Source organism: Ipomoea triloba, chromosome 3, assembly GCF_003576645.1.
Source record: "Ipomoea triloba cultivar NCNSP0323 chromosome 3, ASM357664v1".
Taxonomy (NCBI): Eukaryota; Viridiplantae; Streptophyta; class Magnoliopsida; order Solanales; family Convolvulaceae; genus Ipomoea; species Ipomoea triloba.
Window position 1 is genome coordinate 16,633,086 of NC_044918.1, and position 24,266 is coordinate 16,657,351.

At 34.3% G+C, this 24,266-nt stretch overlaps 2 protein-coding genes across 3 annotated transcripts; one reads left to right on the forward strand and one right to left on the reverse strand.

The window, feature by feature from the left end:
- The first annotated feature begins 5,038 nt into the window (after positions 1–5,038).
- LOC116014345 (uncharacterized membrane protein C776.05) lies at positions 5,039–8,362 on the forward strand. Of its 2 annotated transcripts, none has more exons than XM_031254384.1 (8): positions 5,039–5,326; positions 5,456–5,572; positions 6,077–6,134; positions 6,239–6,339; positions 6,615–6,710; positions 6,789–6,882; positions 7,352–7,589; positions 7,678–8,362. In XM_031254384.1, exons 2-8 carry the CDS (start codon positions 5,477–5,479, stop codon positions 8,048–8,050), a joined length of 1,056 nt encoding a protein of 351 aa, XP_031110244.1. In that variant the 5' UTR covers positions 5,039–5,326; positions 5,456–5,476; the 3' UTR covers positions 8,051–8,362. The 2 variants fall into 2 exon arrangements, with proteins under 2 accessions (XP_031110244.1, XP_031110243.1); XM_031254383.1 differs by having other exon boundaries at positions 5,040–5,326; positions 5,474–5,572.
- A 764-nt stretch (positions 8,363–9,126) lies between these two features.
- LOC116012199 (myosin-17-like) lies at positions 9,127–23,140 on the reverse strand. The gene is made up of 39 exons (XM_031251681.1): positions 22,807–23,140; positions 21,335–21,463; positions 20,760–20,903; positions 20,531–20,676; positions 20,281–20,437; positions 20,073–20,131; positions 19,773–19,929; positions 19,107–19,256; positions 18,894–19,030; positions 18,665–18,811; positions 18,443–18,544; positions 18,292–18,349; positions 17,710–17,811; positions 17,498–17,535; positions 17,257–17,383; positions 17,003–17,173; positions 16,255–16,386; positions 16,047–16,156; positions 15,811–15,871; positions 15,474–15,651; positions 14,849–15,054; positions 14,639–14,758; positions 14,122–14,220; positions 13,803–14,024; positions 13,038–13,177; positions 12,551–12,668; positions 12,397–12,447; positions 12,222–12,302; positions 11,914–12,084; positions 11,584–11,739; positions 11,275–11,481; positions 10,977–11,114; positions 10,820–10,890; positions 10,605–10,704; positions 10,463–10,519; positions 10,313–10,369; positions 10,053–10,133; positions 9,883–9,965; positions 9,127–9,807 (listed from the first exon to the last, which is right to left on the reverse strand). Exons 1-39 carry the CDS (start codon positions 22,807–22,809, stop codon positions 9,654–9,656), a joined length of 4,620 nt encoding a protein of 1,539 aa, XP_031107541.1. The 5' UTR covers positions 22,810–23,140; the 3' UTR covers positions 9,127–9,653.
- Positions 23,141–24,266: the final 1,126 nt, after the last annotated feature.

The following is a 24,266-nucleotide window of genomic DNA, read 5'->3' on the forward strand; positions in this document are numbered from 1 at the left end:
ATCTTTTATTCTAATTCAAAAGTATCATATGATAAATCGATTACAATTCAAGGTCAAAGTAACTATTATCGTCTTATAATAAAACTCGTATATCCGTTCTCCATTATTAAGACATCTCTAATATAAGTTTTGAAAGGAGAAGTCTCATCCACATAACAAAAAGATGATGTGGAGATGAAAAAGAGAAAGTGTGAAATCAAGATACTCCACACTCTCTTCCACAGTGTCTTATGTATTTTGAGTACACATATACACCTACCCGTTGGGCACCTGTAACTAATATAATATAATTTTTCTTTTTGTTTTATATTTTGTTAATGATGTAGGAGTAAACAAAAGCATCATTGTGAATGCACTAAAATTGGCTTCCAAAACTGTCTTGTCACCCTTTTTACACCCCCATTATATTCACACTAAGGATGTGTTTGGAAACTCGGAAAATGATTTCTGGAAATCATTTTTCGGGTTTTTGGTGTTTGGGAAGGAGGGGAAAATAGAGTCAATGGAAATGAACTTCTTGGTCAATGGAAAATAAGCCCAATTTTATGGAAAATGACTTCCCTTTTTTTTTTGGGGGGGAAGTCATTTTCCGGAAGTTTGTTTCTTCCTTCTCCTTTGTTTCTTCCATCTCCTTAGGCCTCCTAAATGCTTTAACTTCTTCATCTTCAACTTTTTCTTTTTGTTTTTAAGTAATAATTTATTTTTTTTATTATGAGATAGAAATTATGAGTTTTATTTTTTTTATTTGACATCTGAAATCAGTCGGCCACTTTTATTTTTTATTTTTTTTATGAGATAGATATTATTTTGTTGTGATTTTTTTTGTGATTATTTTATTTTTTGGATTGTATATTTGTTATAAATGTTGTTACATTTAAACAAATTAATTAAAATATTCAATTATATAATTCTGTTCATTTTCCTACCCATTTTCTGGAAAATGAGCCAAACACACCAACACAGTTTTCTGTTCTACAGCCAAACACAAGAAAGGAAAATATTTTATGAAAAATGACTCATTTTTCAGAAATCATTTTTCAGAAACCATTTTCCTGCTTTTCAAACACACCCTAAGTTTGATATTTGGATATGAAAGTTTCAATCTCAAATAGGCATATTAGAGAGTGGTGACAAAACTTCAAACTCAATTCAATCTTGCTATTATTATGAATCTCTTTTTTTTTTTTTTTGAAATGAATCTCATTTTTATATACCATTCAATTGGAACTTGATCTTATGAAGTAACATATTGAAGATTATATATAAAAGAAATGATATGACTAATAATTTATTATAAATTTAAATTGTGTTGTTGAAAATCATTAAAAAACGGTGGACTATTATACAAGGGTGGAGTTTATTATATACACTATCATGTAGTGACTACTGAGGATTTCTCTAATCACAAAAAAAATTATTTTGCATCTTTTTTGAAATATGTAATATTTTCGAACTTTCACATTTCAAAATTTTGTTATTTTTTTTTCATTGTAAAGGTATTTAAAATATAATTACAATATTATTATGCAACATTAATTATCACAATTTTCATGCAATTTGAAGTTGATTAACTAACAATGAAGTTGTAGTATATATGTATGGTGGATGTAAAATATATGGTCCAATTTTTATATTTTTGTTTTCTATTTAATTTAAACTACGTTGTCATACTTGCTTTTAGCATATTTTAATGATTTATTTATTATTCATAATAATCTATGATTAAATGCAAATAAAGAACCAACAAATCGTGCTTGAAGCTATTATTATTGGCAAATCAATGCTTAACAACATATCCGACAGTTCACCAAAACTTTCTTAACCTCATTAATTATAATATCATCTATTATGTTTCACAAGTTTAAATTCCAAAAATTATCAAATATATATTAATTATAACATGTGTTGTGTGTGGTGGGTATCATGAATAATTAAAAATTGATAATAAGAGCGACGTAACCTGACTAGTGCCTATATGCACGTTACACACCTTAAACGTATTAGGTGCAAACAACAACCACCACACATGCATTCATGTATACCAAATTCATTATATATGTTAAATATTAAATAATTTTTACTATGCGCGATGTATGGGCATGCATGTAAATCTTATTGTATGCGAGTCTTTGTCTATATTTATATATAGGGAATATAATTTATAGAAGACTTTGAGTTTATATATATTGGTATTGTGCGGACAAATCTAAAACCTTAATCTTTGGGCATGTAAATCTTATTGTACGCGAATCTTTTTTCTATATTTATATATACGGAATATAATTTAGATAAGACTTTGAGTTTATATATATTGGTATTGTGGGACAAATCTAAAACATTAACCTTTGGCATGTAAATCTTATTGTACGAGAGTCTTTGCCTATATTTATATATACGGAATATAATTTAGAGAAGACTTTGAGTTTATATATATATTGGTATTGTGGGGACAAATCTAAAACATTAACTTTTTATAAAACTTTTGGCATGTACCCGATACAACTGACACCGTATACTTTTTCATATATATATATATATATATATATATATATATATATATATATATATATATATATATATATATATATATATATATATATATTACAAACACACGCATGCATGCACGTACACACACGTGTGTGAGAGAGATTGTGTACTATGTATGTATGTATATTATATGTGTGTGTGCGAGAGAGAAAGATGGAATAGCATTTTTAAAAATTATGCATAAGTATTTCTCAAAATAGTAGATATCATCCAAACACACATTATTTCAACACTAACGCTACATTGTTTTGGCTTAATTAAATACATAGAGTATAAATATGTGCCTCTTCATCCCATCTTATGTGTCTGATTCAGTTAACAAGACTTGACTGAATTTATTTTGAATTCAATTATTCATAATATTAAGCTTAATATTAGTATATAAAATTTGTATATTTAAAAACCACATTAAAAGTATTAAGTCATTGTAATTTACACATGTATAATATATCTTATAAGATCAGAATGTGAAAATTTTTGAAATGAAAAAATTTCATCTTTTGTAGGCAATCCGCCTTCTATATTTGAATGCCACGATAATGTTTAATTATTATTTATTCGTTGGAAGCATTCCCATCTCAATTATTTTTTGGTTACACTCTATTTCTCCTCTCAACTCGACGTGATGCCTCTCAAATCTAAATTTGCCAACTTTTGTTTCTCTTCTGCATGCAATTATTTTGGCTCTATTTTTATTTATGCCCTCCCTACTAGCTTTTACTTCTCAACTTTTAGCCCCTCTTTTTTTGATAAATTTGCTTAAATATATGTATATATTGAATTTCATAATGGAAGTGCATGTTAATTTTTTGAACTAAATTCTATATCGCTTCATCATAAGGTGATATGATGAAATTGATCTAATATGGGAAAAATTGTACCCTCGTTGTTTGAAATAATGAATTTCAAATCAACTCATCAAGACCATAAGTAGGTCCATTATCAGTCAAGTTCAATAGTTATGGAGATCTAGTAATTGAGACCAAGATAAAAACATGAGACATGTTCCAGCTCAACCTCTTAACACACACACGCACACGCGCGCGCACACAAAACATGTTAGACTTACAACATGTCATTATTATATTGCTTTTGACAAGCTCATTGCCAATTGCTCTATCTACGTTAAGGGGGAGGCATCACGTGCCCAACATGCCGATGACACAACTAGCCTCTAGCTTTCAATAATTTGTACTAACCTTCACATTTGATACCAAAAAGACCTGTTTTTGTACACTAATGTTTATTGGTGGGCTATGTGCTTCTAACCCATTATCCATCTTAAATGTTGATAAATATTTGCTCTCTTTTCGGCCACACGCATAAGATTCCAGTTTGGGCCGAGTGGACATTAGCGCAAGTAAAGGTAATCATATGGCCCGTTTGGATGTGGGCTCAATCTTAGTTCAAAGCCTAGGCCCAACCTAAGCATGTTTCATTTTTTTTTTCCGAAAGACCTAAACATGTTTCGCCTCTCGCAAATTATTGTGTGGACCATGGTCCACATAGCTGTGTGAACTATAAAAACAATATACTAGTACATTTTTAATATATTAAAAGTATATTATTTGTAAATTAAATATACATTATTTAATAATATAAAAAAATTCATATATGTATATAAGTCACATTAACATTACCTGCAATAGCAAACAATTTACAAGTACAAATATTATAATTGCATTAAAAAAAAAAGTTCAGTGACTAATACCAGTATGCAACTTAGTAGTTCATAAATTAGAAATAGGAAGGTAATTTTTATAATTTGTGTGGTTATTGAAAAAGAAAAAGGAAAAAAATGTAGACCACTAGTTAAAATTTTGCATAAATGTGTCCCTTTAGGATGATGGATGAATACGTCGATCATACGTAACGCATAAACGTGCCACGCGTTAAGCCCAGACATATGTACCGACGTGCCGTATATACTATGCAAATTACGTAATCAATTTTATTTTATTTTTTATTTATTTTTGTGACAAAAACAATTAATCACCGTTACTTGAGAATATGCATTGAATAAATTTATACAGATAACTCAATTAATTTTTGAGTGACAAATTATGGTCAAGTATGCACAGAATAAATCACACTCTTGTATAATAGCCTATAAATCACAAAAGTCCTAAACTAGATATAGAGAGTGTCGAAAAAAATCAAAACACATTACAATTTTATTTTATTTAATCAACTTATATACTATGTTGTATACTTAGTGATACTTAATAATTGTGAATATTTAATATATAAATAGACATGAGTTTACTTTGTAAGGTGGATCTCGATCCGATATGCCAAGTCACAATCCAACCCACCTAAAAACAAAATCTATATTAAACAATTCGTGTGGATAACTATAGACTGCAGATTTGACACTTTCAATAAATTGCGACCGAAAGAGAAAAACATCATTAAATAGAACTATTTAATTACAACTTACAATGATAATAAATGATAATTACAGTTTAACCAAAACTGCGCAAAATCCCATAGGTCAGACCATACAGCAGCAACGCAACATGTTTTCCTTTTCAATCAACGCGTAATTGAGATTACACACAGATTAACGTTAATAATAATTATACTTTACGCTCCATTCCATATAGGAAAAACCGGAAAAAAAGCCGCAGAGAAGAGAATTCCAGAACCGACCATTTCAATCCAAATCCAATACGAAACCGCCACCGTTGTAAAAATGTCGAGCTGCGAAGACCTCATCGAGTATGCTAATGGAGATTCGTTCGTCAAAGTCAAACAGAGGCTCAAAGATCGATCAAAGGTGACAACTTTTGCCTCTTACGTTCGAATTTATATGAATGAATGCAATTTATTCTGTTATGCGCCTTTTTTGGGTTTTGGTTTTGATTTTGATTTTAACTTTTTGAGTTTGGGTTTTTATTTGTTTTAGTGTGTTTGGTTTCTGTAGAAAATGGCCGAAACCAAGGAGAAGACGAAGCAGATCTTGTCCGAGCATGCAGACAAGATTGCCAAACGGGCTGAAGAACATGAAACCTTCATCACCAAGGTATGTGAACCAATTGTTCGTAGAGAGACTGCACAAATCTATATGGAGTTTTATGTTTATATATATATGCCAGTTTTCATGCCTTTGCTTCATCTGTGGATATGGATGTTTAAATCTTGCTACATATACTTACCTGCCCAATGAAGCAGAGTATCTGTTAATGAATTGGATTGAATGTATATTTTTTTTGAGTTACGAGGCCGAGGAAAACTCACAATCAGTATGTGAGAGTGTGTACTAATTAAGTCCTGCCTCGTGATCCTAATCAGCAAAAGACCACAAGGGTAAATCAGCTTTGGTTGTTCATAGCTGACCTACTCAAACCAAGAAGGCCAATAGGCCACTTGTATCATTGTGGTTGCCCCCGGATTGAATTGAATGTATATTTGGATTGTATAATGGTGGTTTAGAGATAGCCTGGAACTCTGTGTTTGTTAATCTTTCTGGATGCAAATAAGAATGGGTTTCCAAATGTATATTGATGGGACTAGTGGTGATGAACAGGTGACTCATCTGCTTGGTGTTCTTTGGTTTGGGGGATTTTGCTTTCTTTTAGGTGCAAGTAAGTGGAATTACTAGTAGTGTTTATCTTGCGAGTTTATTTCCCGTTAAGTTCTTGTTGATTGAGCTTTTTTTGATGTCTTCATTCGCTGGTTAATTTGCCAGGGCCACAAGATATTCCTTATGTATACTGTCTGTTCTACTTCACCTTTGTTCCTCTTCGATGGATTTATTACCGATATAAGAAATGGCATTACTATCTTTTGGTGAGCTCTAATTCACCTGACTTTTCAATCTTTTGGTTCGGTAGATTTAGTTTCATTATTTCTTATCTTTGTATTCTCTTATTCTTTCCTTGTCGGGTGGGGAAGAGAGGGAGGGTGGGAATTTCTTAATAAACAAAAATGTCAGGTCTGTGACAAGTTTCAGATTTTGAAATCTTTTCACAGCCTTTAGCTTTCATTGTTGGTCCTTTTCATACGAAGTCTTTAACTGCTATGTAGAGTGAAGGAAACTAACGTGTTTTCTATTTGTTGTGCAGGATTTTTGCTATTATGCTAATACGATTTCCATAATCACGATTCTCTTCTATCCGAAAAATGAAAAACTTTTCATGGTTTGTTTCTCATTTGCAGAGGTTGGCTTCTTAACCGAATGCACCTGAACCGGACTTGATTCTGTCTCTGCACTAACTCGCTTGATTTCTCGAATGCAGGGTCCTCTAGCATGGGCATTAATTGTTTGGCGTTGTAGCTTGGTTTTTAGTTCTGCTGACAAAATTGTTAGTGTCTTCATACATCTTTTACCTGGTAAGACATACGTCTTTAACTCGCTTGATTACTCGAATGAAGAGCACATTAATCTCTTTTCGATCTCTTACCATTAGAACTACTTTCTTTTGCGTTATTTGAGGAGTTTGGGACTGTGCCCAAAACATGTTTTATAGAGTTCCAAGTTGATGTCATTGTACTAGAAAACCGTAAGCATCATCAAAACTACTATACATTTATAGTGTCTTCTTGTTGTTTTTGTTATTTACTTATTTCCTTCATCAAGATAGTGGAGAAATGCGGTATCCTTGGGTATTGGAATGTGAAGATGAATAGCATGCTTACTTCTATAATTGGGCGTTGATTTGCCCTATGATCTGCATCTGTTTGTGCACTCTATTTTTGCGTGTAGTAAATGGGCTCGGTTGCTGAACGTTCTTATAATTATTGGTCTGCCATAGTGCCATGAACGGATCTAGATCCCTCTAATGTTTTATCCGATTTTCAGGGTTGGTTTTCTTCACAATTCGATGGTGGGTTCCCGAGTATTTCGGAGCCATGCATCCCGAAGGAAATGAACGTAGAGCTTCATGGCCTTACGCGGAAAGCAAATCATACCTCTGGACATGGCTGTTTTTCGTCCCCCTAATATCATACACTCTCTGGCAGATTCTCTATTTCCTCATCGTGGATGTGTTACGCCGCCAAAGATTCTTAAGAGATCCCGAGGTCATGACTTCTTATAGGTTGATTCTTTACCCTTTTCTATGATCTCCTCGCTTTTTCTACTGTTATGTTAGCGCATTGTTGTTATTCTTCTTTCTCGGTCCTCAGGGAACTATCGAAAAAAGCCCAAAAAGCAAACAACGTATGGTGGCGTCTAAGTGGGTTGCTCGGTGACCAGAACCGCTTGTTCATGTACATTCTTCTGCAGGCTCTGTTCACCATGGCAACCACGGCACTCGCAGTGCCCATCTTTTTGTCTTACGAGCTGCACGTCGTATTCCAAATACTCAAGATATCTGCAGCAACGTGGAACGGGGGGAACTTCTTGGTGGAAGTGATGCCGAGACAGGCGATCCTCAAGGAGAAGAAGAAATCGGAGATGCAACACATGCCAACATCATCGGAATATCAGACTGCTAGCCCAGAGAGCGCGGGAAAAGTAAGCTTAGAGTCTGAGACTGAGACTGTTTTTACCGAGTAGATGGCGTAAGATTCTTGAGGAAACAGTCACCTCCCCCCTGTTGTGATCTGCAGGCTTATAACTTAATGTAGTTTTTACACTTTCAATTGTGCCTACAAATGAATGGAATTTCTACTTTTGTTGAGTTCAAAAGCTACAAGAAATTATTGGCAGAAGTGCTGAAAATTAGTTGCTGTGTTTTATATCTATAACAAGTTGATAGACAGATTCTGTATATAATATCAGCAACTACTGTGTGATTGTTTGTACCAAGTACATAAAGGGCTAAATTTAGTTTTTTTGAGAGCTTATAAAAATTAGTTTTTTTTTTTTAATATAATTTTTGGACAACACATCTTGTAATGCCATATATTTTCTATAAGACAAAAACGTGTATGATTGTCTCACGGATTGAGTCGGGTTAAAATGAAAATGTAATAATAATCAAAGTGTTATTACTTATATAGAAAAGAGTAACACAAATGTACTATTTTTATATTTTGATTTAAAAGTATTACATTTTCTAAGTAACAAATACTTGTTAATATTTTTTTCTCAAAATATTGCATTTTTTCTTATAAATAATAAACAATTTATTCTTTATTAATATTATATTTTTTAGTATAATAAATATTACATTTCTATATTGATTTGATCCTTCTCACGGATAAAGATTCGTAAAACGGTCTTCCATGACATTTTCTATAATTCTCTCATCAGTAAGCATTAGTCTATTTTATAAGTATAAGATCCAGAGTTTGAATCTATATATATCTAATAATGTATGTGGGAGAATTGTTGTCAAATAGAGTTCACTTAAAATTTGATTGAATTTTAAATAAAATGTATTACGAATTTTTAACAATTGTTATAGCGTGGTATAGATGCAGTTAGCATATCATGTATCTCATTAAGTACATAATCTATTAATAAAAAGTACATAATTTGTTAATTATAAGTATATAATCTAGTTTATAATTTACAATGTACATGATGAATCCTAGTAATTATACTAAGATGCAAGGCTTCTGCCTAGTTAATTTTGGATTTGTAAAAAATAAATAAATAAATAAATAATCAAATGTACTTGTACAAAAAATGATGAATCTAAATTTTACAACCAAAATATAAGAACACTTTCCATTCACACTAAAAGAAATAACCTTAAGAAGCTACTCTACTGAGATTTACAACAAAGAATAAACAACCAATCAAAATTTATGCCATTTCTTGTACCTACATGTGATCAACACTACTAGCATTATGACCAAGAAGTACACCCCCTCTCGTTGAAAAGACAAAAATGCTTCGTGTACTCCTCAGAGTATAACTCCTGTAATTACTACTTTTTTTTTTTTTTCTGGGACAATCAGTCATCAACATAAAGCAAACAGAATGGGGCGGGAAGAGAGAATAACAGTAGTATAACTCATGAAAAAAAAAAAAAAATCAAACTGAGAATGAGAGTTGTTGGAGCAAATAGTAGATATAATACATGTACATGCATTATATATGCAAACACGATGGATGTATATGCACAAGTTTTTGCCTGTTACTTGATTGTGTATAGAGCGAAGTATCCCGTGATGAACATGGGAGATGAATATTTCGTTCTCTGCATTTTCTATGCTTTGATGCTTGGTGTATTTGTTTTGTTTCCGCCAGAGCGTTGATGCAAGAACATGAAACCTGAGTTTTCGCGAATTAAAGGTGGGGGCTCAACGTCACCAGCATCTACTTGTATCGATTTGGATATGTCATCCACAGAGAAGGGAATGCTGCAACAAAATAGTGAATGGTATGACACAATGACTGATATGTGACACAGACTTAATCTCATCCAGAAAACTTACCTTGAATCGTCGTCCAACAGAAATGAACTACTGACACCATTGTTAGAATGCTCAGCCATCAAAGCTTTCATTCTTGATATGACCTATATTCGATTAGAAAATGGGCATATAAACGTGATTGGAATTATAGGTTTATGTGAATGAATGATACAAGATCAAGGGATACTTACATCTGAAGAAACGCTACGTGTTCCATACTTGTCATCCCAATACATTGTACTGATCCTATACAGTTGTTGTATGCTGAGTACCTGAAATGGTAACCATGAAAACTAGAGGTTAAGCAGGAAAGAAACAAAACAATGAAAAAGAAGAAACGAAATACTCCAATGTTGAAAAGACACTACTCTGAAAAAGAGGGGAAGCGGCAGTTCTGGTGGGGCGGGGGAACTGAAAAAGGAGGAAAAAGGAAATAGAGAGAGATCCTTACAGGACAAAGTTCGTTTGTTATTTCATGCAAGGTCTTTTTGGGCTTCTGGTGTATAACCTGCAAGAAAGTTAAGAAAATATATGGTCAACAAAATTGTGTGGCCGGTACCATGATTGGTTAATTTCATCAGGCACCAGTTCTAATTCTTACGAGGAACCCAACAGCCTCTCTGATATGCTTCAATTCATCCCATGCCAAGCCTACATACTAAGAGAACAGAAAAACATTACTAAAGTAAGATACTAAAATGGAAGTGGGGAATAATAAAATCAAAATCTTTAATGATGCTTACTTCTTCTGTTGCATAGTTGCACCACTTCTTCAATTCGGCTAACCCAGATTTTACGTACTCCCCATTACTGAATGAGCAGCACTCGCGTCTCAAAAGGAGACTGAAAATTGAATAAAAGAAAGATAAAAGAAAATGTGAGTGCCGATGCGATAACATTCATTGAATGATATAAGGCTGATTAAATCACTCTTCTAAAGACTTAAGTATATAATTACCTGTTGAAAAGTTGAACATTGATAAATGAGAATATTTGGTTAAAGACCTTCCGAATCAAGAAGGGAGGAACCTACAAGGACACAACTATATAAATCATTTCTAATGAAGCAACAATATAGATAGCTTTTTCTCATCTATATGAATTTCATATCGCACATAGTTTGCTTTCATTATCTTCATGCTGTTGTCTAGACTTTTTACAATACTCTGCCAGTGACCAATCAGAGCTTGTTGGGCAGCAGCATTAACATGGAATCGTCCTTTAACTAAACTTGCACGGGAGCTTCTTGGTGCCTACATTAGATATAGCACACATTATTCCAAAAGAAGAAAAACTAAGGGGGTGTTTGGTAAATAGCTGTTAGCTGATTGGGTTAGTGGGTTTGACTAGTTGATAGCATTAGCTGATTGTAGAAAGATGTTTGGTAAATTAGCTTGCACCATTACTGCATACCTGAATACATAAACTAATCAAAGGGGAGATCTCTTTCTTCAAATTGTCTCTTATCATTCCATATACTTTTTCTAGAAAGGCAGTGAGCTGCTGCTTGAACAGCAAAGCAGGATATTTGGCCTCAACTTGACGTAAATCATCCATTCTCCCAAGTGTACGCCCATTGAGAAAGGAAAGCCCAGCAGTCTGTACGGAAGTTCGTAAGCCCTATACCAAAATTTACCAGTAGTCAAGACAGAAAGTAGGCAGTGAATAATTTTGGCAACTTGACGGGAAAATTTAAGTTCAGAAATAGAATAGAAACCATACTTGTGGCATCCTCCCAAAAAAAGCAGCTGATTGTGACCTCCGTCGTTGTGAAGTAAAACTCGAAGTGCCACTTGCTTTAAGTGTTTGCTGGAGCAACATCAACAATGTGGATGTATTGCATAGCCAGTAAGCTAAAACACCATTACTATCCGCAGCCTACAGCACAGGTGAAATTATGATGTCATTCCATGAATTATGTACATTCAAATGTTTCAGACAGAGTAAAGAGATCCATGAGCACAATATATAAGTTCTTTTGCACATAGAGAGATCCAGTGCATTAAATAGACCAAAATGAAACCATTAAATAATTAAAATAATATACTATACCTCTATGGCTGAAGCTATGGTTTGTATTATACAGTCAAAAACACTAGTTCTTTCAACTTCAAATGACCTCCAATGAAGTAAGCATTTGTATATGACACAAGCAGTGACTGGTTTGCCTCCAGAAAATCCAAGGTCTTGTGAAATACACTTTATCAGTAAGTCCTGATTCTCCTGTAGAGGAGTAGAAGGTTATAGAAGTAAATTATCTAGTACAGAAACTGAACAGCAACAGTCAACTAAATATTTTTAATAAGAACCATCAACTTTAATAAATAAATAAATAATGATTTAAAAAATTAGCCGCTCACTTGCTGCTTTTCATTGAGAGACTTCTGTGGTTTTCCCTCAGATGTTGGCTCCATTGGACTTGATACTGCCAGATCCATACGCTGATCATATGCAATAAAGATCAAGTATATATTTTCTCATTGTTAGAAAGCACTTTAGTTACAATAGAAAGAGATGTCATTCTATTATTCTTACATGAATAAACTTTGCTGCTCCTTTCATTACATTTCCATTTTCAGGAGTTCTCTGCATTTTCACCACCATAAAATAAAATTCTTTTCAATTATCACTGAGAAGTTTATTTCCTCTGAGAAAATAGTACTCGGTACCAACCAACTCTGACATTTACCTGAACAATAGGTGTTTTTGGTTGTATAGATATAGTTTTTTCAGTCGGTGACATGGTAAGAACTTGTTGACGAAGTACTTGGTTCTCTGATGTGCTATTTGAAAGCTTCTCTTCAAGCCTGAAAAGAAAGCAAGCAGAACACTTCAGAGAAGACAAGCATATTTGAACATTAGTTAATAACTAATGACTATGTATAAAAGAGACATACTATGTATTATCTCCTTTCCTTAAGAGAATAACATTAAATTTAGGTAAGCATGCAGTCAGAAATACATGCAGATGACAGGTGAGAAAAGTAATAAGCAGGAAAAAAATTTGTTTCAATTATTAATATAACATGAAAACACGGAATGCATATTCTCTGGTAGGTGTTTTGTGCAATTACACTAATATTTGAATCATTAAACAATGGTAGGAGTCACAAACTGAATTCCCTATAGTATTTATCATTAAAATTGATTGCCCTTTTCAAAATTTCCATACAAACCTCTGTACAAGATCTTGAAGTTGATCAATTTTTTGCTCTGCATCACCAAGTTTGTTCATAAGTTCAGCATTCCTGGACTCTGCATCTGTACAAGCCTTCTTTGCCTCTTCTGCAGCATGCTTTTCTGATAGCAGTGAAGCCTGTGCAATGTGTATAAATTTAGAACCACATTACTTTTTGATGAATTATTATTTCTATACATAGCTGTTCCACACATGCAAACTGTAACAGTCACAAGGTTTGCCAAAAGCTAAAAGACCTTTTAATTCAAGCCTGCAGACAAAGTCAGTAAGGCTATGTTGAAAACGGAAGGTCAATTCCAAATGGAATCTTTCTATTCCCATGGAACATAGCAAAACATTTAGAAGAAAAATTAGTTAATAAGGATCAAAGATGTGGCGCTATGTCGAAACGTCAAAGCAATTGTCCAAGCATCCATACAGTAAGTATTCATGTTTACACCAAGGGGCTGTATCTGCCCCTAGTTCTCCAATAGATTACATGCAACCTCTTCAGCAAGTAAAGTGTCAATACACAAAATCATAATGTTCCATCTTCAGTGATTGCAAGATTATGTAAATTGATCATTACCATCAGAAGTAAAGAATGCATACGGTTAAGAGTCCCACCTTGAAAAATAAGAGAGAAATATATGGGTTTATAAGGCCATGGCTTAGACTAGCTAATTGATTGGATTCAATCTTTTATTGTGGTTTGGCCCATGTGCATTATAGCCCAGTTGAGTGACCTCGTTCTAACACATACCTTCAACCTCTCAACTTCTGCTGTCAAGGCATTTATCTTTTCTGTGTCTTGAACTATGACAGGGGTCTCCTTAATCACAGGTTGTGCTTCTTCTATTGCTTTTTGTGCAGCCTCCCTTTCTTGTATAATTCTCACATTTGCTTCGTCTACTTGTATTTGCAATGCATGCAATGCCTCCTGCAACTTGGCTGTTTCTTGGGCTTTTGTCTCCTCTAGTTCAGTCTGTATTGGTTCACAAAAAAACAAGGGCAGTGTCAATCAAGCATAATAAACTAACAGAAAAAGAATTCAACAAAATTTTATATTGTGTAACACTAACCCTTAATCTCTTCTCAAGCTGCAAGCGCCATGTAAGTTCTTCCACTTTCTTTTCAAGCTTGTCTTTTGCTTCTTTGAGGGCACCTGTCTCCCTTGCAGCCTGAGTTTAAAAGTACATAGTTAATCATTGATAAGTTTGTCCTTTGAACAAAAATAGATACTCCCCTAGTTCAGAAATTTCAAGCTGTATAAAAGCTTCTTTTTTTTTTTTTTTTCCCTTTTTTTTTTTTTTTCATTTTTAATACACACCTTCAAAAATCAATGGGACAAGTTATTTCACTTCCCAACATCTAAACAATTCTAAAATACTCTTTCATGTCTACTTGAACTATACTAGAATATATTTGAACTCCCAAGTAATAAACTATATCAAGTCAGATCCTCCATCAAACTAGTTGTGTAAAATCCATACATGACAGCCATACATCCAATTTGAGATGGAGAATGTGGTATGTGCATGTGTGTGTGTGTGCCAGTGCAGCATGAGACGGGAATGCATAAAGGATAGGCACTAAAACCATTTTGAGCTTTCGAAGCTCTTTCCTAGCAACTCGTTGCCTCCAACCACACTGAGTGACAATAGCAGCCCTCTGAAGACTTTTATAGTAAGAATAAGCTCTGTGGCAGCGGAAATGAGCCTGCATATGCACAATAAAATAATTCATCAGATAATCAATTTCTCCATTCAGTTCTCCTCCATGACTGGTGTGTTATATAGACAGAGTTACCTGGATTTTAATTGCAGCTTTAGTTTGCTTCCTGAGTCTATGTTCTTCATGAGCAACCATTGCTCTCATGCCTGTTTGCAATGTAATTGCAGAACAATGCAATGTTGAGTATGATTTCCTTGCAACATAACATCGGAAGTTCTTCTGAACCTTTAGAGCTGCTGCTTCACGTCTCAATTGCCCATACAGTTTGCAAGCCAGCATAGCTGATAATTGTGACATTTGTGAGATGGGAAGAGTCATTCTATGAAAAGGATTAATGATTTATAAATAGCTGCATAAGTTAACAGATGCTCAATGAAGCAAGGTAAGGACAGTAAAAGGAGTAAGATTTCAGTTCTGAATCTTATTCTTGTGCACTAATGCTGCTACCAAGTACCAAGATTTCTGCAGAGCTTTACAGGCTTTAAAAAATGCATATCAAAAGAAGTCCATTTTTGAAGCTTCACATATCTCTAAAAAACCTACCATAACTAATTCAGATTGCATTACGCTTTTCTTTCTTCCACTCAAAATTGAGAATGCAATATACAGTAACATGCAATGAATCAAAAGATTCAACATATCTAAGAGTGAACTAGAATACTAGATCACTGAAATTTACAGGGCTAAATTTGAAGTTTACCTCGCCAACATGATTGCAATTGAACTGCCGCTTGACGTAATGCAACGAATTCCTTTCGTCTAATGTATGTGCGTATTTGCCCTTGGATAATCCTGGCTGTATTTCCAAGTACCTCTGCCCTTCTGGCATCAAGCTCAGCCATCTGACCAGCCCGCAGGAAGACCTTGTTTTTCCCTATCTGTAAAGATGGGTATTGCAATAATGTAATGAACTGATACTTATGAATGGCAAGGAAGATAACATCCCTTATGGCTATGACAACAGAAAATATATAAGGAAACCTCATAACAAAGCCAAATACATAGTATCCTAAACTCTCAAATGTGCTATAGTTTACCTGATAACCTTTTAATGCCATTTTGTCCAGAATCATCTGAGATGCAACCTTGTCGTCATGACTGTAGAAGGATTTACCACATTTTATCAGAAATTCATGTTCACTAAGACCAACTAAAATTGAAAAGTAAGCAAGGGAAATCAGCAAATCATAAAATGGATGTTTTAGATTTAGTTGACAGCAAAAGTAGTTTGAGAACTTTCAAGATAGAAACGGTTAAAAAGGCCGATACTTACTTCCCTGATAAAACTTCTGGAGCAAGAACACCAAATCTAAGAAGAAATTCATAAAATGTGCGTCTAGTGGGGTACCCAGCGCAGCTGATTCTGATAGCTTCAAGAACACCCTACAGAGTGCAGAATTTATGTGAGTGGACAAGGAAATGATTAAACCTTGTCACAGAAAACACCACATAAGGATAAGGTTTTCCCAGAAAATACTTACACCACATCGCAATTGCTGAATCACGTTCGAGTTCTCAAAAATAGCAGGTTTGAGGACATTATTTGGTTTGACACATCTGATATAGTGAGGCTCTGTTGAATTCAAGGTTTCCATTAAAGACTGCAGCTGTAGCTGCAAGAAGTAAATAAGGCACATATTTATCAGATAATCTCAACTACAAAGGAATATATATTCAATTATCAGCCATTTTTAGATGTATCAATACTTTACCACATTGAGATAATTATGATGTCTCAGAAATACTGGAATTTCATTATAAAGCAAATAAAGCAAACAAATAGCTATCCTTGGATGAAGCAAGGTGCCACAAAACTGAGTCAAAAAATGGCACTGATAGAAAGAAATCCTAATACTCTATGACATAACTAGGTTGTAAAGACCCAAACTCATAATATTATGGTTCAGAAAAGATCTGAGTAGCATTTCCTTTCCCAAAACCATATGGATGAATTAGATTGTTACAAAACTGGAATACTGTGAAAACTTAGATGCTAGTGAGGGCTTTTCAGATCAACTTGTAAATTACTTTGTTGAATTGATGTTCCTTCACAGTCCTCAACTTTTGGATTGCACTTAGAAAATAATGGCAGAGACCATAGTAGTAAATAATAGAAAAGGAAATAAGCCAGAAATTGACACAAGGCTTGAGCATAACTTAAGGAAAATGATTTATCTAGTGCTCTTAAATCTTTATAACTAAAATATGAATGGAAGCTGAGTGATAGACCTTGAATCGTGTTCCAATAGAAGAAAACTTGGAGGACTTTGATGCTTCTTCAGGAAGTGGTGGAAATAAACCAGCCACAAATGAGCACTTTGAAGCTGTTAACAGCTCCTGATGCTCTGCAACCACATAGTCTTTGTTCTTCTCCAAAAATAGATCTGCTTGATAAGTCACCTGTAGGTTATACAGGACAATCCAGCATCACACTGGCAAAGAGAATTATGAGTATTTGCAACTAAGAAGGGACTGTTGGTTACCTCCCCTGCATAGTGTGATATTGTAAAACTAGTACGAGAAAGTTTGGGTTTGATGAAGCGTTTGTTTTTCACAAATGTCTGGTACAGTTTTTGAGAAAATGTTTCATGAGTAGATTTGGGGAACATGCTGCAGAAAGCAATATAGTAAGTACCTGAGCATAAAATAAATAAAATATTGTAAACCCAGCCTTCTACATATTAAATAAAATACAGTGGCTTCTAAGGTAGTGAATGAACATACCAAGCTTCATCTAAGAGTGCAATGATTCCTCCAGGTTTCTGCAAATTGTCAACTCATTATAATTTGAAAGTAACACCAGGCTTCAGAACTAACTATGTGGATTATCATGTATTTAATAATTGAATACCTCATAAGGTGTCAGACCATTAATTTGTTTTTAATAATAGTAAAGAATCTGCCATAAAAAATGTAATGAAGGTGTGGTTGCAAACCTTCTCAATGAGATCCAGCACATCTTGGTTATCAACAAACTCAATGTAGCTCCAGTTAATCTCTTCCTTTTCATATTCTTCTTGTTCCATCTTAAATACATGCTGCAACCATGATAACGATGATTTTAAGTAGAAAACTTAGTTCAACCAGTACATCACTTACTAGGAGGAGTATAGAACCATAGCTGCAAATGCAAGTCCTTGAAGCTGCAAGGTTGGGCTTAATAACTCTAACCATCTATACCACTCACTCCTCCCAAGTACCACCCACCTTAGTTGGTACACAATGAGAATGGTCCACCTTGCATGGTGAGCCCCATGAACAGATTTATCAAATTTATAAATTAAACTCATAATATTTCCAACTCCAATTCATCAATGTCAATATTAGATTCATATCAGTTCATGATGAATTTGAATTAGAAATTAGACGAATCTAGGATTAGCCAGTTCAAGAACATGGAACTCAACTTGAGAGATGAACCCAGATTCATGGTATAATTTGTCCACCTACCCCCTCATCCAAAAAAGAATCACAAAGGAGAAAAAAGTAGTGACCTAAATGAAAGGAAGATAACTAACCTGATTAAAATGTTGTTGTAGTTTTTCATTTGTAAAATTGATACAGAATTGCTCAAAACTATTTCAAAAGAAAAGCAGAAGCATAACATTAGTAAGATGCAGTAAACTTTCATTTATGTGCCATAAATGGAATGCCTTTAAAAATCCTAACCTGTTGGTTTTAAAACTTTCGAATCCATAAATATCAAGAACTCCTATTGCTGACGTTGAGTTAGGATCCTGTCCAATTGAAATGTTTATTTTCTGTACAATCCTGGAGAGAAAAGAAGAAGTTCTTAGAACGAGAAATTTAAAAAAAGGGAATAATCGCATAATCAACATTGCATATGCATGCAAATTTGACAGCAAAACAAGTGGTATTTAATTGCCATACCAGTCAAAAAGGCGAGAATATAATGTTTTGGCCAAAGCATCCCTGCTACTCAATGCAGCCTCTAGGTCAAGAGTCCTTGTAATAACCTCCTCAGGTGTGACCATCACACGTTTAATTAGTGCATCTTCCAAGCTCTTGGCATCACACCTTTAAATTTATATTAAGTTAAAGTCCACCAAAAAGCACGAATCCTAGTAATAGAAAAGAGTAAGAAAAGGAAAGTTCCTACTTGAGCAAATCAGCTGTCATATTAAGATGAAACCTAGATTTCTCATCCTTAATCACAGAGGAGTCAATCTCTTGCCCGTTTGCAAAATCAACATTACCAAGATGAAGAATTGCAGCAACCACCCTAAAAATTGCCTCCTGCAAGGCTGCAATAATTTAGTAAAAACATTAGAAATATAAATGATGCATCTGACATAGAGTAGGGAAATCTAACCTGTTCTCCCTCACTGATTCCAACTATATCCATAGCCCTTCTTGTTGCAAGGTACTCATCAGCGTCATTCACTCCATCAAGCTCATAACAATTGGACTGGTTGAGATAATGAAATTCGTTTGCGCTCCCCAACTTATACCTTTTTTTCTCCTGTAAGTAAAAGAAAAATATTTTCAAGTCTGTGAAACCATCATTGAGTAAGATTAGTGTAATTTCTTATCTTACAAAAACATATAAGAGTGAATCCATGTTAGTACCCTGATTTATGTCCGTATTTCTATGCTTATTGAGTTATAAATTGCGCTACAAATAATGTACTAACATTTTTATTGGACAAAATTACCCTTAGACCGTTAAACTTCTATTAGTATATATTAAATGTTACCATAATTATATTTAATCATTTACCATATCTAAAATGCTTACTTTAACAATTATTAATCATATACGATAGTTATTACCCAAATTATCAACTATACTTTTTAATATAATATGAAATTTATATACTATTATTTTTTAAAAAAATATTTCAATATTACTATGATTTTGAAATTGATTAATAATATTAGGCTTTTATTTTTGGGCATCGCACATAGAAAAGACAAGTTCCTTTTAGAAAAGCCAACAACAAATCAACAATAAAGCACAAAACATCAACTTCAATACCTCAGGCGTCGCACAAAGAAGATAAAAGCAGTGGTAGTTTCTTTCAGGATTTGAAATTTGGCAAACACGAGATCTCTCCAGAAGATATGTCCGTACAGCTGCACCTGATATCCTTCCCTTCTTATCAAATTGTATCTCAACAAATTTACCGAAGCGACTGCATGAATGAGCAGATAGAACAAGAAAAGGGTGTGCAGTTAGCACACAGAATTTAAAAATGTATATTTGATGGCATCCAACTATGGAAGGATGATTTAATCAAATAACCCCACTTTCTATGGTTAGAGAGGTTACACAGACCTTGAGTTGTTATTCCTCACAGTTTTAGCATTTCCAAATGCCTCAAGGACAGGATTTGACTGCAAATTAGAACACAAATTTGATTTATCCAGCACTTCTGTCCAAATTAGAGTTTCTTAAAAGACTAGCTGCTTCTATACAAATCGCCACAGATTTGGAAGGTTCTTAAAGGATTGACATAAGCAATAGTAAAAAGCTGCTGTCTTACTTCTAAAACTTGCTGCTCTACAGTCCGTCCTTCAACCCCTGACCTACCTCCCAGATGTGCAAGGTATCTCATAAGCATCTTAGTGGTTTCTGTCTTACCAGCACCACTTTCTCCACTGACCAAAATTGAGTTGCTCTTTCCTTCATTAATCATGGCTCTGACAAGAATATTAGCTACCAGTATGAAATTCTCATCCGCAAGACCACAACACACACACACAGACACACACAGTTAAGCATATCATCGGTACCTATATGCAACATCAGCAACTGCAAAAACGTGAGGACTCAACTCTCCTAATGTTGCTCCATTATATTGTTCCATCATGTGAATATCATAAAGATGAGGTAATCTTTGGAAGGGGTTTACTGCAATTAAAATATTTCCAGTGTATGTCTACGGAAGCAAATAAAGAAGATATCAGCATAAATTATCCATCAAAGTAATCTGAAGATTAAACAGAAAACTAGAGATTATACATATATTTCATTTAGTTGGTATCTGGCAGCAAGGTTTTGAAGAACTCCAGGTTCATGAAGATAAGATAGTTTAGTCATATCATCTACACCACCAGGAGGTGCTTCAGTGTCCTCGGGGAACACCTTAGAGATCTTTGCAACAACCTGAGATCAAAAGTAAGAAATTATAAAATTTCCACATGCAACACAGAACCAGAATCCTTAGAAAACTACGGAATTGCTAAACTTTGAATCATAGGCATGAGACAAGGACATATGTGCCTCATAACTTTAGGTACCAACATGGGGATCCAAATGTTACAGTGTCAAACAATATTCATTTCAACATTTTTATTGCACATAAATATATATACATACATACATACATACATACATATATATATATATATATATATATATATATATATATATATATATATGAAGGCACAAAATTAGCACATGAATGGTTAAAGAACACGATGACAATGCAGGTGGGAATAATTTCAATACCTCTATTAGCACAAAAAGGTAATGGACCTCCCAATAGAAAACAATACAAAATATAAGAATGAAATAAGGGTAAAATTTTACAGTACCTTTTTACCGTTTGTAGTATTAACATGTACATTTTGACCATCAATTTTGACTATTTCTCCATTTATCCATGCCAATTGAGGGTCCTCAACCCAGACATGAGAGCCTACAGTAATGTTGACAGTTGATGCCTGCAAACAAGCACTCATTAGAAGTTTAAGGGAGCATGTTACATTTTTTTAATTGAAATTTGAAAAGTCATATAAATGCATATAAAATACAAAGTTAAATATATTAGCAATTTAGCATAGTAGAACAAAGTGGAGAAAAGAAAACATGAATGAGTTATACACTGAACGAATCACCATTGATGCATGTTTTTGAACCAAATTCTTCCAATTCAAGATATGTGCAACTAAAACTAGATAGTAATGAAAGAAAATCTATACTTGAGTCATGCCACTGAAAGTCATCACTCATGAGTGGTAGCACTTGACAACAACAACAAAAAGAATAAATTTCCCAAATTGCAAATTTCTACATCACATGCTCAAGGAAAAAATGGGAAGAAATCACAAAGACAGACTCCATTTCTATGATAAGCATTTTAAATTTTACGCTTTCTTACTAAAACCCATTAGCAGGGACTAATAACCAAATGCAGACCATTTAGCCAGGATAAAATAATAGGAACCTTGAAAGTTTATGGCTGCAGATTGCAAGCTCCTTATTACTTAGAATCCTAGCCCCTCCATTTCACTAAAAACTCTCATGTTTATCTTTCACTTTTCCACTTGTTTGCTTTAATTGTCTAGATATCAATTCCTTTCATATAATGTAATAATGCATCCAAGAAATTAGTGACTATAAAAGAATTCAACGAAATGCCAGTTTGCTTATAGAGCCAAACAAAATAAATAAAAAAGATTAAATTGAGTTCCTCATGGTAAGCAGTTTGAAATTTCAAGATTGATGAACAACTAATCTTACAAGTTACATGGTTTCATTAGAAAAATTATGCAAAATACATGGCAAATGCTACATTACAATAGCCTTGATATTGCTGCATTACCATGGGGGTTCCTGTGGAGTAAAAAGAATCCAATCTAAATTACAGCCATATTTTAAATTCAACAGCAAGTCCTAAATTTTGCCCCATAGTTGCTCTTTAGCTGAATTTAGGCTTGTCACCCGTTTCCTGTGGAGCACATCAAAATGGTCTCTCGCTCTCTCACTATAGGTTTAACTATTGCTGACGCATTTCATACTTTTTGCTTTTACATCCAGAACATCAAATTGTATAGCAAGGCAGTGAAATTTCGCGAAGCATTGGCTTATCAAATTACATGTTGAAGATAGTCATATGCAGTGTACACGCACAACAAGGGAAAAAAAAAACACACACACACACACTAGACAGATCGCAACAATGCAAACGGACACAAAGAGAATAAAACTAATGCAAAATGGAAGTGAGTTGAACAGAATTGACTTGAGCAGACCGCAGAGACCGGTGGTTTGAACTTGGGCTTACCATTTGAACAAGCTCCGAGTATATCGATCGCCTCAATTTCAGCTCATCAAGACACAAAACACCGCGCTTTCAGCCACGGAACCGGATCGGAACTCGCGTCAAGTGGGAGCTCCAGAGATTTCAGCCTCCGATAACGACGACGACAACAAAGAAGATTAGAACAAGCAGAAGGAGACAAAGTATTTGGCCGATGATCGAATTCAGGTAAAAGCGTACACCTTTTCTCTAGCTTTAATGGCGGAAAATTAACTTTCTTTATGTACGTATAATAATAATAGTATGTACAGCGAATGAATCAATGGAAGCTCAGGTGATGCCGTGATGGCGGTTTCAGTTTCTATTTGAGCTTTTTGGTTTGGTGTATACATCTTTGTTTTTTAATTACTTAATTTGCATAGGTCAGCTGGTGGGGCCACGCTCAACCTATCTGGATTTACCTTTTTAAGAGAGAAAGTTTGAATTTGAAGTGTTTTTTTTTTTAATGTTTTAACTCTTTATCTCGAGCTGTTTTTATCTTGGGTCATGGAGCTTAGTACTGGGTTCGCTAGTGCGGGTGGGCTAATTCGTGACCATATTGGCAACTGGAAGAGAGGCTTTACGGTCAAAATTGGACAAGCATACAACTTCTTTGCAGTTATGGGGACTACGAGAGGGCCTCAATCTGATTAGAGATGGTGGTTGGAGGGGACTGATATTGAGTTTGACTCGAAGGGGTAGTGAAAATTGTTCACAAAATCACAATGAGTTGGATCTGAACTAAGTGTGTTCCACGTTGATTGCTGATTGCAATAACTTGACTTTGAAGTTAGATGGGGATTAGGTTACGACTATCATGCTAGATTTGTCTGACTGCTTGAAGGACCTCCTTTATCTCGACGCTTTGGGGGTCGCCAGGCAATGTATGACGCAATGTTTCATTGGGTCTTCTGACGTATCTAAAAAAAAATAGAGCGTAGTGAGAAAATTATACTATGGGATGAGATAACAATATAATCAAGAGTTCAATATACTGGTGTTTACAAGAAAATCAATTTTAACTCAGAGACAAATATCAAATATTACTATATAACTGTCGACATAGTCAATTGCATTACCGTAACTTTTTTTTTTCATCGAAAGAATATGGAATACCCTAAAGAACACCGCACTGGTCAATATCCTTCTCCTATCGATTAGAGATGGTAACTAGTTAGTCGTCGGAGATGATCACGTCTTCTTCGACGACGCCTTGGTCTCCGTCGTCGATTTTTATTGTCGGAAAATCGCCAAAATTTTAGTGACCTGCTAGTATTATAGGTCACTAACAGGTAATTAGTCTTTGATGAACTAAATTGACATGTTTATATACCTAATCGCAACTTTAAAAATTTGAGGGTCTAATTAACTTTTCAAGTAAAGTTTGAAGACCTATTTGATTTTTTTTTTATTTACAGCAGTAAATTTTGCATTGGGTTTGTCAA

What these genes read in the sequence shown, in the direction of transcription:
- LOC116014345 (XM_031254383.1), top strand. Translation starts at nt 5,243, where the DNA reads ATGTCGAGCTGCGAAGACCTCATCGAGTATGCTAATGGAGATTCGTTC. An exon ending in TTTGTTTCTCATTTGCAGAG is followed by an intron (nt 6,711 to 6,788) that starts GTTGGCTTCTTA and finishes TCTCGAATGCAG; the next exon opens with GGTCCTCTAGCATGGGCATT. An exon ending in GAGGTCATGACTTCTTATAG is followed by an intron (nt 7,590 to 7,677) that starts GTTGATTCTTTA and finishes CTCGGTCCTCAG; the next exon opens with GGAACTATCGAAAAAAGCCC.
- LOC116012199 (XM_031251681.1), bottom strand. An exon ending in CTCTCAATGAAAAGCAGCAA is followed by an intron (nt 12,085 to 12,221) that starts GTGAGCGGCTAA and finishes ACTCCTCTACAG; the next exon opens with GAGAATCAGGACTTACTGAT. An exon ending in AGATAATGAAAGCAAACTAT is followed by an intron (nt 10,891 to 10,976) that starts GTGCGATATGAA and finishes GTGTCCTTGTAG; the next exon opens with GTTCCTCCCTTCTTGATTCG.